The sequence below is a fragment of the Pleurodeles waltl genome, chromosome 11 (genome assembly GCF_031143425.1).
Source record: "Pleurodeles waltl isolate 20211129_DDA chromosome 11, aPleWal1.hap1.20221129, whole genome shotgun sequence".
Classification (NCBI taxonomy): Eukaryota; Metazoa; Chordata; class Amphibia; order Caudata; family Salamandridae; genus Pleurodeles; species Pleurodeles waltl.
In genome coordinates, this window is record NC_090450.1 from 94,319,532 (window position 1) to 94,339,267 (window position 19,736).

A 19,736-nucleotide genomic window follows, 5' to 3' on the forward strand; every position below is an offset into this window, starting at 1 on the left:
GGATGTGGCGTAAGGGGCGGAGCTGCGGACTTTGGAGCTGGGGAACATGGTTCGAGTCTCAGCGCCGGCTCAGAATCCTGTGATTCTGGGCAAATTACTTGCCACAAAAAATGAATGTGTTCTTGTGTAATGTAACCAGTGCTCATGTAAAGCACTGTAATACCTTTGAATCAAGTTTGCACTATAAAAAACTGCAAAAAATAAATAAAAAGCTCCAATATCTTTGTGTCGCATTCCCGCTACATGAAACTGCAAAAAAAAATAATCAAGAAGACAATGCAGACATCGCAAAGAAACAGCAAGATACCCGTAACCAAGGAAGAGGAAGAAACAACACATCGCCATGAGCGCAAAGCAAAATAAAAAAATAGTGTGCCACACTAAGGTATCTCACCAATAGTGCAATCATCCATTGAATAGGGTCAGTCTTTTTTTCACTTCAAATTTGTGAAGCAAAACACTATTTATAAGTAAAATTTGCATATCAGCACCAAGACAATCACAAGTCCAAAATGTACGTTTTGGGAGTATTTTAATCATGTTTCTGTAATGAATTACAATTTTGGGAATATACATATTGTAAACATAAATTATTTGACTGCAGTGTGTTGTGCATATGCATTTGACTGTTGCTGTTTATATTCTTTTTAACTAAAATAAACTTTTCATTTAAATAAAATAATCCAAATTGCCATTTGGATCCTAAAACACCAATGCAAGGAAAAACAGGAGTACTTCGGCATATCCGAATTGAAGAATGGGTTTAGAAAACAATAACAAGTTACTTACCTTCGGTAATGCCTTATCTGGTAGAGGCATATTCTAGTTGCAGATTCCTAAACTTAAAATTTCCCCCAGGCAACAGTCTGGATACGGAGATTTTTCTCGAGCAGTATTCCTTCGCACCATCAGGTGGCATCGGTCAGCTCAGTGTCCATATCGGTGTTGTGCCCGACAGATATTTTGTCACGGGTCCTAAAGAGGTGCCACCCCGGCGCACTGACTCATTTGCTTTTTACGACTTTCCACGCCAGAAGCACGGAGCCATGAAGAACACTCACCACTGGTGTGTCATAACTTGGGTCCTGAAAGGGAAGTCCCTGTCTCTAGAAATGAGATCACAGAGCGGGGAGGATGGGTGGGTCGGTAAGGAATCCAAAACTAAAATATGTCTCTACCAGATAAGGCGTTACCAAAGCTATTTAAGATGTTCATCTGATAGAGACTTCTAGTTGCAGATTCCTTACCTTAGAATGGATACCCAAGCAGTACAGCCCCGTAGGTTGGTCTGAGAACCAAGATAATATTAGGAAGTCCTTCAGGCCTATACAGGACCTGTGACAAAATAGCCGGTGCACACAAAACCAAACACGGAGCTGACCGACGTCACATGAGGATACTACTCAAGAAAAATCTCCGGATCCAGTACACGTCCCTTGGGACCTGACTGTCTAGGAAGTAGTGTTTGGTGAACGTGTGCAATGATGCCCATGTTGCTGCCTGACAGATGTCCAGGACTGGAACTCCGTGTGCTAATGCAATGGTTGCAGCTGTCGCTCTGGTCCCTGTTGGGGAAGCGTCAGACTAGGAAGGTTTGGTAGCGGCTGCAGGGGAGGGGGCGCTTGACTGGCCAGACTGTAGGCTTCCTGATCCACGAGGGAAGTGGATTCCACGTCTCCAGCCACACAGAGGCTGGGCAGCATGCGCGGCATGGTGGCTGGAAGGGAAAGGATGTTTGGGGTACCCCTTCCGTAGCCACGAAAGGGGTGAAAAGCAGACTGAAAAGGACGAGGGTAGCTGCGAGGCCTAAGAACCTGGGCGTAGCATGAGAATCCTTGAATCGCTCAAGCACCAAATATGCTTTATCTCCGAAGAGAAGGGTCCCATCAAAAGGGCGGGTCTATAAGGGTAGATTGGATATCCCCCGAAAAGCCATATGCCTCAACCAGGCATGCTGCCTCAAGGCCACCGTTGATGCAACCGCTCTGCCCAGTGAGTCGGCCATGTCCAGCCCACATCTGATTGTGAACTTTGCTGCATCTCTCCCGTCAGCAACAGCTTGGTAAAGAATGGCCCATGCCTCCCGCTGGACCTGTGGCAGCACTTGCCCAACTGTGTCCCATAAAGTATGGGTACAATGGCCCAAAAGGCATGCAGTGATCACGGACCACAATGACAGGCTGGAGGAAGAAAACATCTTCTTCCCAAGTTGGTCCAGCCTCTTTGATTCCCTATTCAGCGGTGTGGAAGAGAACACGCCCTGGGAGGTAGATACTTGGATAACCGAGCTCTCAGGGGTGGGGTGTTGCGTCAGGAATGCTGGGTGATTTGGTGCTGGTCTATGGCGGCGGGCGATTGTCCTGTTTACTGTGGGGCCCCTATGTTGGGTTTGGACAAGGTACCCAGCTGGACATCTGTAAGGGTTTCATTAAAGGGCAAAAAAGGGTTCAGAAGATGAAGCCCCAGGCTGAAGCACCTCTGTCAGGAGGTTAGTCCTGACTGCAACTGAAGGCAGCTCGAGGTGCAGGACCTCGGCCGCTCTTCGCAACACCATGGAATAGGACACTCCCTCCTACGTAGCCACGGTAAGGGGAGAAAGCATGCCAGTGTCAGGGAAAGTATCTAGAACACTGGCTTCACCCAGGTCCATCTGCCAGTCCATAGTATCTTGGAGCTGGTATTCTAAAGGGTCCAGTGACCGCTCCCATCCCTCACTGTACCCCAACCCAAGAAAATAAGACCGCTCCCTTAAAGCTTTGGGATTCATGGCCTGGCACTCGGAGAACGACTTCAGGTTGTGGTTGAGCTCCAAACACCACAACCACACGAGGTGCGGATAAATGACTGACATCGCCGGATGACAGGATCCCAGTTTTAGACACTCAAAAATCTTCAAAAAAAAGTTTTAAAAAGGCCAGTCAAAAAGTGATTGAGGTGTCGCTCTTCTTTAGATCATCACTGGCTGGGCCGCACCGAATAGAATTGATGTCAGCGTGCTGGGGTGGTGCCTACATAGGACCTGCAAGGTCATAACTGGCGTGTATGACTCTGATGATGGACGCTGAGCCAACCAAAAGTGAGTTAACAGTCACCCACCATAAAATTTTGTGAATTGCAAGGTTTACAACGGCCAAATTACTTAATACATCTAGCTATCACTGAAGTTCCTTTGATGCCCTGAGTTATGCTAATCCCAACTTGTAATATATTATCTATATTTGGTCGGACAAAGTTAACGGCGTGGTAAAACGCATTTCAAGAAACAGTTAAATATGACTTCTGGATTAAATAAAGGATTTTGCCCAAATAACAATCAGCGGAAACTACTTCAGGGCACCACAATATATTAGGAAAACTCGATAACCAACCACCCAAATATAACCACACTGAAATAACTTCAGCCACCTTTCTGCTGCGCTAAAAAAAGCTGCAGAAACTGGGAAGATTAGAAGAAAAAATAATTTACCAATTTTAGGGTGCTAAAGAGGAAGTTGCATCAGCTGAGAGTGCAGAGGACAAAATGGTATTTTATGAATTTAGGGCTCTGCACATGTTGATTTAAGAGGGAGAGACTGGTATTACAGGCATTTTTAGTTGGCATAATGAGGGAAAAAACAGAGCTAAGTGATCCATCAAAGAGATAAGACAGGAAAAGTCTGAATGTGAGGAACCAGAAAAGCAGAAAATGAGATCTATATGTGTACCTTTCGTTGTGAATGTGGAGGCAAGTATCTGGTTCAAATAAAGAAGTAAGCAGTCTTCAAACAGATTGCATCTATGTGATGTTCAGCACAGCTTTCTGAGATGAGGCTAAAGCTCATCCTGTGGGAGACAACGTATCATGCAAAACAAAGTGCTACCTGACTAGAGGCTGCTTTGGACTCATATATTGACATAGGTGGCCACTCGGCTACACTAAATACTAGTGCTATGCCCCGTTTACTAAGGACTTCATAGTTAAGAGCTTGAACTCATTGATTGTTACGAGGCCCTCATCTGATATCTGGGGTCTAACGCTCTGTGACACAAAGGCAGTCAGGCAGTCCGTACACCCTCTGTCCCTGGAGACACAGGAACCAAGCACTACTGCGAGTTCAATGAACTGCCACGTACCTCCATTTTAGGGCTTCAATTTCAGAGGGCACCAAAGCTGAATGTTCAAGGCTTACTCTTGGAGGATAATGTGCAGTAGAAGCCTAGTTCAGTCACTGCATGTATAGAACACAGGTTTTATAATTTCCAAGTAGCTTTATACTTAAAAAAAAAAAAAAGGATAAAATACTCATTATATGCACTGTCACTTTAAGAGGTGGTATAGCATGCGAAGATCAATCATTCAGACACATGCACATTTTCAAGTGCAATTGTACTCCTCTTGCATCTACCGAACATTCACATGCGCACACATTTTCTCTCACACTAACTTTTGCTAGCAATGGGCTATTAGCACTTATCAAGTGCCTTCTTAGGTTGCTGGGCTTGATCTCTGGTACCAGTATACGGAGTACACACACCCAGTACCAGCCCTGGAGAAGGCACAGTTTCCATTACCAGATTAAGCATGCAATACTTTTCCTGCCTATGCATGCACATGCTTCCTGCATCACGAGAGCTTACTGACTGCTGGTCATGAGCTGAGAGTGTCACAGGCATAATCTTTGAAAAGTATGACTGAAAAACCTTGGAAAGAGACAGAAACATGTGGAACGCTGAAACAGCACTGGGACCCAACCGCAATCTGTACAGACTCACTAGTCAAATACCCTTCAGTTTATGGGAAAAAAAATCACAATCTCCAGGAGGTAGCTCACAGAATGAAAAAATATTTTGCTACTCCAAACGATCAAGAAAGTTGGGAACATGGCTGTGATATGTGGCACCTATTGAAATAAATGAAAGGCCATTAGCTCCTTGAAAACACAGGGAGCCTAGGATCTAGTTGCCAGCTGACTTTATGGTGGAATGCAAACCAGCTACATCTCAATTCTTAGTCCCATCCTTCCTCCATGGAAGCAACACACCAGTGTCAGACAGAGAACACTGTTGCAAGCTGGATGGTCGAGCAGCACTCTGTTAAAGTGACCAAGACAACCTTTTTCTCCTTCCTCAATTACTGCAGCCATCGCTATGATCACCCCTTCCCTGCCATCTGTTCCCAACCCTCTCACACTTTTGCCTCCATTATATGTGTAGAATATGCAGAGAGCTGGCACTCGACCCAGCGCAAAATTATCCCTGTGCCCAAATACACTCTTGACCCCTTCTCACCACATGAAACTTGATTACAAATTCACCCTGGCCTCTCCTTCGTTTACATGCCACAATTAACTCCCAGTTGCATCCATAATCAATAATCGACATAGAGAATAGAAAGGCAGGTAAAAGAAGTGACCGGAAAGGGTGAGAGGAGTGTGCGGTGAAGAGAAGGGATCCAGCCTGGGAGAAAAACAGCTTAAATGAAAAACCAACCACTTACAGTGCGATGCTCCACACCCCACCCAAACCGAAGACAAGGCTGACTATGGCATTATGACTCCCAGCAGAAAAACCTTGATCTAGCCCAAAATGGAAGGCAGGGTGAGCAGTTGACTGGGAGCAGAAATCCTTACAAATTTTGTGTGGGGTGTTATGGAGAACTGAGAAGGAATCTTCTGTTGTAGATGAAAGTTATCCTTGCAGGAAGTATAAAGGAGAAGAAAACGAGTTACTTACCTGTAACTTCAGTGCTCCAGCATCTTTCATTGATTCACATGCTTGCAACATCCCGTTGTCGAAGTGGGAGTCCCACGGTATAATAACATTACCATAGGTCTCCATGACAGTGAACAATCTCTTTAATAACCTATCTATGTCCTTTTTATAAAAGGACCAACCTTGACTTATGCCCAATCAGGCGACAGCACCCTCTAGAACACTCCCAAGAGAGGCTGAATCCCTCAGATTTTCGAGCACAAGTGGGAATTTTTATTCCTATTTATAAGGGGAGCCTCTCAGGGGAGGAGGGTGAGTTGCATGTGAATCTATGAAAGATGCCAATACTAGAGGTAAGTAACTTGTTTTCTTCTCCAGTACTGGATCTTTCATAGATGCACATGCTTGAATAAGAGTAGCAGGCAGTAACTGTAAGCAGAAGAAACATTTGTTATAGATATACTTGTGGATGGAGGTCATAATATCAAGAATATGTTTTCTAGTGATCACTCATATATACAATGTTAAATACATGTAACCATTTTAATATATGTTTCACTATAAATATATATATATATATATATATTTCTTAAAAGAGTAATGGAGGCTCACCTTATTTAAATAGATGGCACAGCACTGCTTGACCAACAGCTGCGTCAGCTTGATGAGCCGAAACAAAGCAATAGTGCTGTGTAAACAAATGCACACTTCTCCAGGTTGTAGCACAACATATTTTTTTCCAAAGGCACACCAGTGATCAGGGCTGTTCATGTGGACACTGCCCTGGTGGAGTGTACTCTACCTTTGCTTGATAAGGGTTTTTCTGCTTTACAGTGGCAAAACTGTATTGCAGCTCAAATCCATCTACCGATGGTCGCTTTAGCCACTGGTGCTCCTTTGCACATCTGACTATAGGGTACTAATAGTTGACACGTCTTTCTGAGATGCTTTGTACGATGTAAGTAAAACATGAGGCATCGTTTGATATCCAAAGTGTGCAAAGATCTTTCTGCTAGTGAGTATGGATTTGAGAAACACATTTTCAATATGATAGGTTAATTGAGATGGAAATTGCTAGGTACTTTAGGGATGAACCTTGGGCTAGTTCTAAGAATGACGGCATCATCTGTGGAACGTAAAAAAAAGCCTTTAGGTTGTAAAGGCCAGAGTTTCACTAACTCTTCTGATGCTTGTAAGAACCAAGAGTCAAGAGACCTTCCAGGTGAGAAACCTGAGGTCCGCTGTGTGTATGTGTTCAACTAGTGGTTTCATCAGTTGAGGCAAAACAAGTTTGGATGCCATTCAGGTAGAGGAGCCCTCACTGGGGGAAACACTCTGAAGAGGCCTTAAAGAAACTGTTGATTCTGCTGAAACACAGGGAGGAAGAGCCATATGCATGCATATATCTGGAGATCACAGCCAGATGTACTTTTATAGAGGAATGATCCAGACCGGACTGGGCCAGTGAAAGCAGGTAAGGTAGAAACTGCTCAGGTGATATTTGTAGAGGATGCAATTTGAACATTAGCACCACATGCAGAATCTTTTCCATATCAATCTGTATGTTTTTAATGTAGAGTCTGCTCACTTCTTCAAGAGAATCTATCAACACTCCTCTGAAATGCTCAGATTTTCGAATTCATTGAATTCAGAAGCCATGCACGTAATTGGAGAGATGTTGGGTTCGGATGAGGTACCTGGCCTCTGTCTATTGTTAACGGGTGAGGCACTGGTCTGAGGCAAATGTGAGTGGTCCCGGTTAGAAGGAGGAGTTCCGTGAACCTGTGTTGTCTGGTCCACCTGGGAGCTATTAGAATGATGCAAACACCTCTCTGCCTTGATTTTGCTGAGAGCTTTCGGGATCACAGGAATCGGGGGAACAGCGCAAGCAAAGATCCTGGACCATCTTATAGAAAAGGCATTCTCCTGTGACCCTGGATAGGGACGCCAGCATGTGAAGAATTGGCATTTGCTTTTCTGTTATGTGCGCTGGCTTGTCCCATAAAGCGAATCTCTCTTTTAGTGTGGATTGATCCAGTTCCCATTCATGGCAGGATTACTTTGTTCTGATAAGACTGCCGGCAAAGGTGATGCTGAGCCCGGGCACATGCTCGGTGCGGATAGCGATGCTGTGTTTCACCGTCCATTTCCATATTCTCTGTGCTTCCATGGAGGGGGTAACGATCTCGTACCTCCCGGGTTGTTTATTTAGTACGGGCTTGTGGTGCTGTCCGTAAGCAAGAGGACTGAATCATGTTTTACTCTTGACAGGAAAGCTGGGACCCTGAGGAAAATTGCTCATAGCTCCAAGTGACTGATGTGCAAAGCTTTCTGAGCTGCAGACCACTTCCCCTGAACTTGCAACTCTTGCAAGTGTCCTCCACATACGTCCAGGGATGCATTTGTGGTAATAACATAGTTGTGAACTTGAGGCAGGAATGAGAGACACTTGTAGAGATGGTAAGGAAGAGTCCACCAGCTTAAGGCTGATATCATTTGAGAAGTGACAGTGATTAGGTCCTCAAAGGATCTGTTTACCTGTAACAACTGCTTGTCTAGCTCTTCTTGCAAAGGCCTAATCTTTAAGAGAGCGAACTGTAGAAGATCTATGGAAGAGGACATCATCTCTAGGAGTGATTCGTACATTACCACTGAAACATACATTTTTATTTGAAGTTTCAGAGCTAGGCGTTGTAGTTTTCATTGTCTGTCCTGCAATATGTAGGCTTTGCTCTGTACGGTGTCCAAAGTTGCTGCTAGGAACATTATTTGTGTTGATGGTACAGTCAAAGATTTGAGGTTGTTGGCTGTTAGGCCCAAATTGCTGAAGAGCTTAAGGCAAGCTGTGGTGGCTTTTGTCACTTGACTGGCTGAGGGTGCCTTGATCAGGAAGTTGTTGAGGTATAGGAATACCTGATGTCCTGATCTGCTCAGCATGGCTGCCACAGCAGCTAAGCATTGTGTGAAAATATGTGGCGCCGATTTGAGTCCAAAGGAAAGAACCTTAAATTGGTAATGGGTGCCGGCTACCATAAATCTCAGGAATTTTCGATGCTTGGGATGTATAGGATGTGAAAGTACGCATCTTGTAAGTCTATGGTGGTCATATGATCTCTGTGATTTAGGAGCCTCAGGATATCTGAAAGACTAATCATGCAGAAAAATTGTTTTAGCATGAACTTGTTCAGCTTCTGTAGATCCAGAATAGGTCTCCATTCCTCTGACTTCTTTTGGATTAGGATAAATCGGAACGAGAAACCCACTCCCGTTTGGGATGCAGGAAGTCCTTCTATCGCTTCCTTCTCTAGCATGATGCACACTTCTTGTTGCAATAATTGAAGATGAGGCAGGTTCATTTCCTTCAAAGGAGTCATAGGTGGTCGCTGGATGAACTCCAGGGTATGTCCATGGGAGATACGATCCAATACCCACCTGTCTGTTATTTTCTGCCAATGATGAATATAGTTGGAAATATACCCTCTTTTGAAGAAAGATTGACAGTAGCCGCCACTCGGTTCAGGTCACTGTTTTCTGTTCTACTCCTTACAGTGAGAGAGCTGATTTCTACGAAGCCCTTGTTTATGGTATGCTGCTGCAGGCGTGTGTCTATGTGTCTGTTGCTGGTAATAAGGTCTGTATTGTTGATAAGGTTGTTGGAATCACTGATAAGCACCCCCATATGTGGCGATGCCTCTCCCTCGAGCTCCAAGAAAGGGGGTTCTTCTAAACTGTAGGTATCCAGCGACCTGGCAGTCTTAGTGTCAGCTTTTATTGACTATATTGCCTCATCAACATGCTTTCCAAAAAGCGACTCTCCGTCAAAGACCATGCCCAATACTTTTGTTTGAACAGCTGGCCGAAACAAAGTGGGTTTTAATCACCCTTGTCTTCTCAGAACTGCAGCCCCTGCCACCTGGCAGAAAACCGTAGATGCAATGTCCAGAGCGCAGTCGACAATTTCCAATGAAGTCCTTTCCCCTTCCTGCGGCAATTTATTCGCTTCCGTTTTCCTGACCTCGGGTATCTGTTCAATAAGAGATCCAATGCCTGACCATATTTGCCGGTCATAGCGAGTTAAAATGGTCAGAGCATTAGCTGCCTGCACTGTAACTTCTGACATCAACGTGAAGCAATTTCCTATTTTGTATAGGCACCTGCCTTCCCTATAAGGATGCGCCGAAATAGGTGGAGATGGTTTGTTGGAACTGAGTTGTGCTGCCTGGGCAATAACCGAGTCTGCCTTCAGGTGGCCCACTAAACAGGCTGGTTAATCTTCAGGGGCTTTGTATTTTTTGTCTAACCGAGGCAAGACAGCAGCCACTGTAGCCAGATTCTGCATGATTTTGATGCCTTTCTTCCAGATGTAATCTATAATGCACCGTTTTTCTTTGTGGTTCCCTAAAGTCATACAGTAAACAGTCTGACTGACTGTTATTGGGAGCTGAAATCTATAAGCTGCTCTCTCCATTAAAGCACAAAACCCCCCAATATCTTCAAGTGGAGAGTCTATTGGATGGAAGGCAAGTGGAGATGGTGATGGCAGAAGATATTCATCCAACTCCTGGTGTGAATAAGTGTTATGGATCTCACTTCTTCATGTTTGTTACTAGATGACAAAGAATCTTCTCAAGGAGGAGCAGCGATGGTGGATGCTAGAGTCATTCTTGGCATCACTGGAGGAGATAGATGTTCTGGTGTTCTCAGTACTTGCGAAGGAGGTGGAACAGTTACATGTTCTGTTGAGGGCTGGGGAGCCGGATCAGGAAATCTAGCGTGATAGTCTTTTAGCATGCCCTCTAGGTCCTGCAATAAGGATAAAGGCATTTGAACCAGGTTTTGAGATGCATGAGGTTGCTCATGAAATTGGTAATGCTTATATGAGTCTATTAGCAAATCTGGGTTCTTGATAGAACTCCTCGTAAAACTGTTCTTACTTTTCTTGTCATCTAGGTCCTGGCAGTTTACCCTTAGTTCAGAGGGTCTATGTGCTGTTTCGAATGGACCCTTGTTGTCAGAGTCATAGTAGCTGGAGATAACTTGGAGGGTATGGAGACACCTTGCTGGGAGAGGTGTGTTCAGGACAAATACATTTTTTTGAAATTTTAATCATCGTCAACTGTGTCATTGACAATGCCATTGATGTTTTAAGCTATGTTAATGATGGTAGCATCTTCGCCGACGAGTCAATCATCGACAGCAGGGTCGTCAATGGTAGGATTGTCGTCGTTGATGGAACAGATGTCAAGGTAGACGGTATTGTTGATGTTGTCGTCGATGATGCCATATTCGATGTTAAAGTAGTGCTTGTCCTCCTCGTTGGTTGTGCCATTGACGCTGTGCTTGTCGACGAGAATTTTAAAGCAGATTTTACCGTCCACGGTTCTGAAGAGGATTTTGAAGAGCTGACAACAGATTTTCTAGGTGAAGTAGAAGGGTGAGATCTACTGTAGTTACAAGAATCCTTTTTGACATTGCCAGCTGTGCCCTTGATAGTCTCATGGTGAGACTTTTTAAGACCTTTTTCAATGTTTCCGAGTGTTCCTTGTCAGAAGACCTTTCCCTTTTTGATGACCTTTTGTGAGCAGTCGCAGAGGAGTCAGAATTCTCTTCAGAGCTGACAGTTATAGAAGTTTTAGACCTCTGCAGCCCATTGAAGGCTGGTGACATTTGAAAATGGTGGGGTGTAAAAGTCTGCATACGACTTTTATGTAGTGAGTGAAGCGAGCAAGCTCAATGGACAAACGTCGGGTCCAGGGAGGGTCCTCCTCCCAAGAAAAATTTGAACAAAAGACTGACAAATGGTGCAGGTGAAAGGAAATACATTTAGTGAAAAAGCAAGGTTTATAAAGCAGTGGGAATGTATAGACTTGAAATATTAAGCACATTAACAACTGTCCCATATCTTATTGCATTAATATGTTCACCCTTCACTTTAATGAACAAATTGTACACTGCAACAACTTCAGGCCCTTCAAAGTATGTGCTCATCCAGTGTCTTGAACTGCATGCAGCATCAACAGGAAGCACCCACAACTGCTGGATGCAATCAGTCATACAGAAATATGTGCACACAGGTCTTTAAGTGGGATGAAAAATGCGGGGCCTCTCTAAAAGGGAACATGCAAAATAAACTGTGATTCCCATAGTGTACCACCTGGCCTGTATTTTGGTTTCTCTCTGAAATGTTATTGCATCCAGAAATAAAGCATAACAGACATACACCTAAAACCTGTCAGTACTGTTGGCTTTGTCAATCGTTGTTAGCTGTTCAAGATAAATGAGTAACAACAACGATTCGTTATAAATAATTAACATTGGAAATATTTCAATTCTGAAATTGTGAGACTTTGAATTAAATATTATTGAGGCCTGTGAAAGGAGTAGGGCCTTCAGTTATGTGTGTTTTCTGTTGGGTATGTTTGCCTTTTTTCTCTTCACATCTTATCCATTTGCACATTTTCAACCTCCTCTCTCCTCTTCAGCACCCTCTTTGCACTCTTCCCCTGAATGCACTTCCTAGCATCTCTCTCATTTTACCACCCCAAACATACACTGCACTCATTCACATTTAAGCACTTTATTTCTTTTTGCTTTTACCTTCTAAATATTTTGACCTCTGTGCACCAAATTCACGCACATTTACACTGAATTTCAATTGTTACTGGAATACATGACCATTGTTTTGTGCGCTCTGCAGACGTAATGCTACCTGTATTTAACCACTGATTCCAACTTGACCACTGACTTCATTTTGTACTTAGCTTAGCTTCAAATGCCACCACATGAGTGTAGCAGGTATTTTTTCATGCACAGATTGTTAACGTGTTTTCGATTTTCTGAAGGGAACATAACATGTGGGATGCAATGCTGATAAGCGTGTACAAGGATGAGAATGTTTATAGCAGAGAAGGGTACGTCTCTGTCTTGGAAATACATCTTGGTATCTGGACAATCCTTTGCGTGTTATTTCAACACTGTCCTAGTACGGCCAGCGATTTCACAACTAACTCGAAGGGAGGGAGGTTACAAGAACCTTCCTCTTAAGTTTGTTTAAAGTATATAAGGTGGGGAAACTTGGCCCTGAGGCAGAAGGAACTCATTTCCGAGGGTGGACACACTGCTCAGGAAAATCGGAGTCCCATTGGGGAAAATGTCTCCTGTCCCAGATGTCCAGGGTTCCACAGCTTGACGTTGGCAAAGACAAGGATTATTTTAGATTCGATCCTCATGGTGATGTGTTTTGCTGGATTCAAATTAAGTGCTCATGTTAATATTTTTGTATACTTATGTCTGAACCCTGGGACGTGCCTTAAAATTAATTACTCAGACTAAGAGTGCTGTATTCTTTAGCCTCGTTCCCTCTTAGTTTGAAGCAAAGCAGAACAGCAGAGACGCCAACCCACTTACAGGCACTTTGCTTTGCCTTCAGCCTCAGCACCAGTGCTCTTAAAGCCCCTTATTACCACTAGGCATGAGTCATAGTGTGCACTATGCAAGAGTAATACAGCGCACAGAAACAGAGTCTGATGAAACAGCTAACTCTCCTGGGGAATGCAACATTAAGTAAAACATGAGACTTAAGAGGAACTAAATCACTTTTTAACATTCATTGTTTGCGTATCAATCCATGTTTTTGGCATTAAAGCTAACGGCATGACAATAGGGCCAGTTTTAAAGCCATACATCATATTTCTCCCTTTGCTCCAATATTTGAATCAATTTCGCAAGGGAGCAAGAACCGTGCTTGTCTTTTGGATCGATTTCGAGAGGGAACAAATACAGCAGCTCCACTTCTAAAGGAGCCAGCGATTTGCAGCCAGGGCCTGGGGTGACACAGTGGGGGAGGTTAGTGTGATATGGGGTCTCAGTACAATAAAAATAAGACAAGATTAGCATTATAACACTTACCATTACCAAAGCAAAGGCACCAAGTTACACATGCTTGCATCCACTCCTACTGCATGACGGTTGGGGAAAGGGTGGGATCTATGCCTCTGAATGGCAAATGGATGTCTTCTTGCAGGCATGAATACTTTGCCGCCAGATACCATGTCCTTAAACGTCACTGGCCTATAGTGGATACTGCCATAGACCACAATGGAAATGAAGGGCTTTAGCAGTCAGCCCTGCATCGTAGGTCACAGTGTTGAAAGTTGATTTGCTGCCTTACTTCAGTCTCCTGCTTCAAAGCGAGGCGGGGCAGGCAGCCTAGGGCAGACAGACAGCCCAGACTTAAATGCATTGGTTTGTTTAAAGTTACGATCACATATCTGAACAAATTGATCTATTTATTATTTGTTGCTGTAAATGTGTAGGAATTTCAGAGGGGTGCAGCCCCTCAGCACTAAAGGAGAAACTGTCCCTGCTGCAGTCGCAGTAAAAGTCTACCCTCACGATCTTTTAATGTCTTTGTTGAAAGGGTGCAACAGATTTTACAGTCTTTCACCTCATGAATATGGTGTAGACAATATATACAATCTCTGAGAAGGTCATCAACATGTAGTCTTTTATTTCCACATGAAGTACAGGGTCTAAATAACCTTTTTTTTAGGTGTTTCAGCCACAGCCAAATTGAAATAAAGGTACAATACCAGAAGCTGAGGAAGAAACTGAGCAGAGGACAGGCAGACACCTTTCACACGATGTCCAGTAGAAAAGCTGAGGGTAACAGCCTCTCTTGGGAGTATTCTAGAGGGTGTTGTCACCTGATTGGTCATAAGTCACGTTTGGTCCTTTTTTTTTCTTTTTTTTAAAGGACATAGATAGGTTACTAAACAGATTGTTCATTGCCTTTTGGGCCTATGGTAATTATATATACTGCTATGTTAATATACCGTAGGACCTCTACTTCGACAACGGGGATGACTCAAGCATGTGAATCTATTAAAGATCCAATACTGGAAAAGTAGAAGTCTGGACTACCACTTCAGATGCCATAATCTCAGTGGAGTACAAAGACAATGAGTAAAATTATCCCCAAACCCATTGCTGGAAAATCACACTTCTTGTGGAAGTTGGTGAATGCTTAGTTGATGTAGATTTTAGAAAATTTGAGGCCTGAAGGCGATAGGAATCAATGATATAGCAAAGACATGAAGAAGTGAGGGATAGAGCTTCGACGGGCCAGTCTTACCTGGCTGTGATCCTTTGGAATGGAAAAGGCAGTGCTTTGCATACCTAAAAAACATACTAGTTCCATTCCTCTCTCATTCTCAAGACATAGGCAAAATGTTTTCAAAGACACGGTTCATAGGTTAATCAACTGGGCCACACAGAGCACTGAAATAATAAACCTGATGTGTTCTGTAGAAATGTATATTCTTAAGTAGGTGGTATACTTTTAGCAGTTTTAGTACTACTTGAACTTAATCAGTGGAGATGGGGATGTTGGCATATTTCAATGCAATTAAGGGCTTTCTGTTAAGGAGAAGTCCAAGCAATTATGAAATGTACCATTATTATAACATGCTCTAACATCTGCAAATATTTAGCATGAACAATTTTTACCTTATTTTTTTGTAATTACTATTTATACTTTTTTATACATAATTGAACTGCATGCATTCATACAAAAAATCTGAGGCCATAAATACTGTGCAGTTTGACAGTCACAAACGGCCCAATCTGGCTGTTTGGGACTGCAAAAATGCATTTTGGTATGTATGAATTACAATTTGCGATTTGGAAACGTTGCCAAACCTCAATTTGGAATTTTGCATACATACCGATTCGGTGAATAGGAATGTTTTGTGACCGAAATGCGGTTGCAAAACATTTGCATATTACCACCTACTTCAAGTAGGAGGTAACCCATTTGCAAAACAGAAGGATTCTCCCAAGGGACCCCTTCACCTTGTGAATGGTAGCGAAAACATTTGTTAAGAGCATGCAGTGGTCGCATGGACCACTGCCTACTCTTAAAAAATGAAAAGAAAACTTTTCATTTTTAAATGCATCTCGTTTTCCATTAAGGAGAACAGGCTACATTTATAAAAAACATTTTTTTTTAAAAGATTGCTTTATTTAAAAGGAATCACAGACATGGTGGTCTGCTGAGCCCAGCAGGCCACCATCCCTGTGATTTTTGCGTTTCCCAATGGGTGGCAAATTGTGATCTGCCTCATTAATATTAATGAGGTAGGTTGACTTGCGACCCATTAGGAAATGCTAAATGAAATTCAGGGAGTTTCATACATTCAAAATAGCGATTACCTAATTGCGATTCGCAGAGAATCGTAATTAAATAATCACAATCTGTAATAATGATGCATATGGCCCCTCAACTTTAGACACACTATAGAATGAACTGACAAAGGTTTGATAACGAATTACTAAGGTAAACCAGTAACAAAGTAAGCGTGTGCATGTGCTTCACTTGCAAATGTATTTATTCCCAGACCGGTTTGTGCAATTTACCCATACAATAAGGCCTTGGTTACAACCTCACAGAAAGTAGTGAGGGGAGAATGGGGGGTGATGGCTAAATACAAGTTGTCACACCCGATTCCCACACGTTTACCCTCTTTTCAGTGGGCATATTCTGTCGGATATAACCAGCAAAATTTGCAAGAGTAAACAATCTATAAAGTACAAAATATCCCACATCCTTAAATGCCGGGATTGAGAACTAATAGTATTTGCATCCGGTTGTGGTATTTCCGACCAAGTTAAAATGAAGGCCTACTGTAATGTTCATAACGTACAAAATAGATTCATTTTTCAAAAGTAGGGCTGGAATTCTTTTTTTTTTTATGTGTAAGATTAATACGTTTCCCCCAAAAATATTTTTCTTTCTCATGCTACTCCTTTTTACACACATTACTGCAATAGTTGAGTTCCTTCACTCAATTTCCGTACGACTGGCACATTTGGGTACATGGTAGGTGCTTGGACAAGGGTAGGCCGTGCATTCCAAGTCCTATGCCACGTCACAAAGTTACTACTTTTTGAGTGTGAACCAAATCCAAATCTGCACAGCATGTTTTGACGATCCCCACATTTTAATGCCCGTTGAAAATGTTGTGCCTAATATACACATGCCTTTGTAAACTAAGTATATACACCATGTATAGAAAAACACACATATTGAGTTTCTATTTTCTTTGTGAATCTTGCATGTTTTATGCAAAAAGTGCATTAAAGTTTTTTTCTAGTATCAGTTTATTTTATGCAAGGAAACAATTGTTAAATCCCTCCAACTACATTTACAAAGCTGTTATATATATTTTTGCTATTATGCATAATGAAAATTAAATAAAATACTTCTGTTTTATTCAGGTGTACCATAGGAGCTAGAGTTTTATTATGAGCTAGACTTGGACATCGTGAGAATCAGATGATGCAGGCATACAAACATCTGTGCGAAGGAGGGGCTGGTCTAGTTTTAATCAGAGGAAAAAAGCTAAACACTTGAACACGATGGCATTGTTTCAGTTCTTACCTGTATGTTTTCTGTTATGTGTAATAAGAGAACTCGAGACCGCAAATGCTTTCCCACATGTATCACATATGTAAGGCTTTTCCCCTGTGTGTCTTCGAACATGATATGTCAGGGTGCTAGCTTGAGCAAATCGTTGTCCACATCTATCACAGACGTATGGTTTCTCTCCACTGTGTTTTCTAGTGAGAAACAGGACTGTTAGTCAAGTAAGATAAAATAGAAGAATTTAGAAGAAAAAAGTGCGAAAATTAAGACATTATTAAGTCGGGGTTTCTTCAACAGCTGTAAAGTCGGTGCCATGTCCCAGTTTATTGATTGGAATTTAAAATGCAAAGATCTTTGGAAGAAATACAATACCTATTTGTGGTAGGTATTTCAAAATATTTTTATGTAAGTTATGCTTACAAACAATCCATTTTGCCATCCATTCGGTCTGAAGTTTAAATTTATGACTACTTTTACATTTACATATTTATTACAGTGCTAACGCCCTGTGAACCACACCTTTAATCCTTGGAAACCCAATATATCAATTATTTATCTTTTTTTGTTAGTTGGTTAATAATTCCGTCTTCTTCACCACAGACCATCCCAACTAGCCATAAGAGAATCAAAAATACAGGAACCATACAGTGGCTAGATTTTATTACATAAGACACCAGTACATGGTGGGTGAATGCCCAACGGAAGGGTATCAGAATTAACAAGCATTTTCATGCAACGGGTCTCGCATTTGCTCGAGTTAGAGCTATTAGCGTTGTAAAGGGAAAAAAAAGGCATGTAAAATGCAGCGTGATCCCGCTGCGTGGAAAATAAACAGATAAAGTAGTCCGTACCCCAGGCTGAAAACATTGAGCCTCATATGTTTTTAGTAGTTTACTGGTGCTGTGTAGGTGGGCTAAACATCGGAAAAAAGGCATGACGTATGCATGCCTTTCACAAATGAAAGCAAGCGGATTTTAAAAGGCAAACCCACGAACCAATGCAAGTGACTGATGTGACATGGACGTGGTTTGAAGCCCAAAGAGAGATTCCAGAATGGACGGAGTGCTTTGCGCTCACCCATAAAAGGAGGTCGTTTTATCCTGCTCTTTCATGACGTCCTCTTGTGTTCCCAACCAAAAAGACCCATATTTTAAAACCCTAAAATGATGCATCCACAGAGCAACTATTACAAAACATGCAAACTGGACCACTTAAGCCTGCATAAAGACTCATTTGGAAGTAAACTAGTGCTACTTTTGTCAATGGGCAAGAAGCCTCACAGATGTTCTGATTGATATGAATCACATCTTACCAAAGATGATGATGACGACACCACCACCACCACCACAACTACTTTCACCAGTATGCAGACTATACTTAATTGCGTCCAAATCTAAACTGGCCTGAATATATTACAAAATTTAACTCACAGATAGCACTTCTGCACTGGAATAAATGGAAAAAGGACAACTCCAATTCAATACTGCAGACAAAATGCATCCCTCGGATTCCTAGTTAAAATAAAGCCACTGCATATACATAGGTAAAAGCCATTGATGCAAACATCACACTCAAAAAACACCTACATTCTCCAAGGTTCATATTTGATGAAAACACTCAAATTCAAACAAGGTTTGCCAAAACCCAAAGGACTCGCCTCTGGGACCTTCTGGCTTTGTCAATGTTTTTTCTTTTTTTTTTAAATGCTGAATAGCTTTCCCAATGCTGTGCAGCATGCCTAAAAAGTAAACAAAAAGCACTTTTACGCATCAGCCCACCTCATTATGCAGACGCTTGCAACACACATGGCACACGCCTACAAAATGACGTGGGTGCTTTTTTTTTTTTTACTAATCAAAGTTGGATCAGAAAGAAAGCAGAACGAACAGTCGCAGCTCGCGATGTAAGAGGGGGTGGGGTGGTGCGCGTGTGGGAGGAATATTAATAAAATTAAAACAAATATAATAAACTTACTTGGGCCGCCAGGAGAACCGCGCTGGTCCTCACCTCAGCCTGCAGGCACAGGCTCCCAGCCTGCCCTGCTCCAATCCTGACTCTGCTCAGAGCAGAATCAGGATCAACTGCGAGCACCCACCCAGGGCGCTCCCAGGCAGACTGGGAGCCTGTGCTGGCTCTCTCCAGCCCTGTGCGCATGTGTGTTTGGCCAGACCACTGTACGCTGGCATCAGGTCTTTTCTGCCATCAGACTGCTTGCACTGTCTGATCTGCAAGACTTAAAAAGTACATACAAGCAAAGTCATACTCAGGGAGAGTTACCATATGAAGACAAGCATTGGCAAAGCCAATAGGTCTCGCCTATACAAGAGCTATTGGCTTTGGCAATATGTTTTGCCATGTTGTAAACCTGCGTGGCTGCTGTTCAGCATGGCAAAAAGTTAGTGGTGTGGAGTGGGGGAGGGGGGGGTAGAGTGTCGCAGAGTGGATTTGTTAGAGTGTCGTAGAGTTGAGAAGAGGGGAGTAGAGTTCAGTGGCAGAGTGTCAGAGTAGAGTGGGGGGTGGAATAGGTTGGAGTGGATTGAGGTACTGAGGTGGATTGGATTGGAGTACAGAGGGGTGGGGATTGGACTGGGGTAGTGTGGAGTGGCTAGAGCAGAGTGGG

The 19,736-nt window shown here is 42.7% G+C and overlaps 1 protein-coding gene across 6 annotated transcripts in view; it reads right to left on the reverse strand.

Annotated features, from left to right (window-relative positions):
• Positions 1 to 19,736, reverse strand: part of MYNN (myoneurin) — a 237,253-nt gene that overhangs the window by 69,775 nt on the left and 147,742 nt on the right. For all 6 annotated transcript variants that reach the window (XM_069213201.1, XM_069213202.1, XM_069213199.1 and 3 more), the window contains exon 5: positions 17,132 to 17,310. In XM_069213201.1, the coding sequence (XP_069069302.1) occupies positions 17,132 to 17,310 (179 nt within the window). The remainder of the gene's footprint in view (positions 1 to 17,131; positions 17,311 to 19,736) is intronic.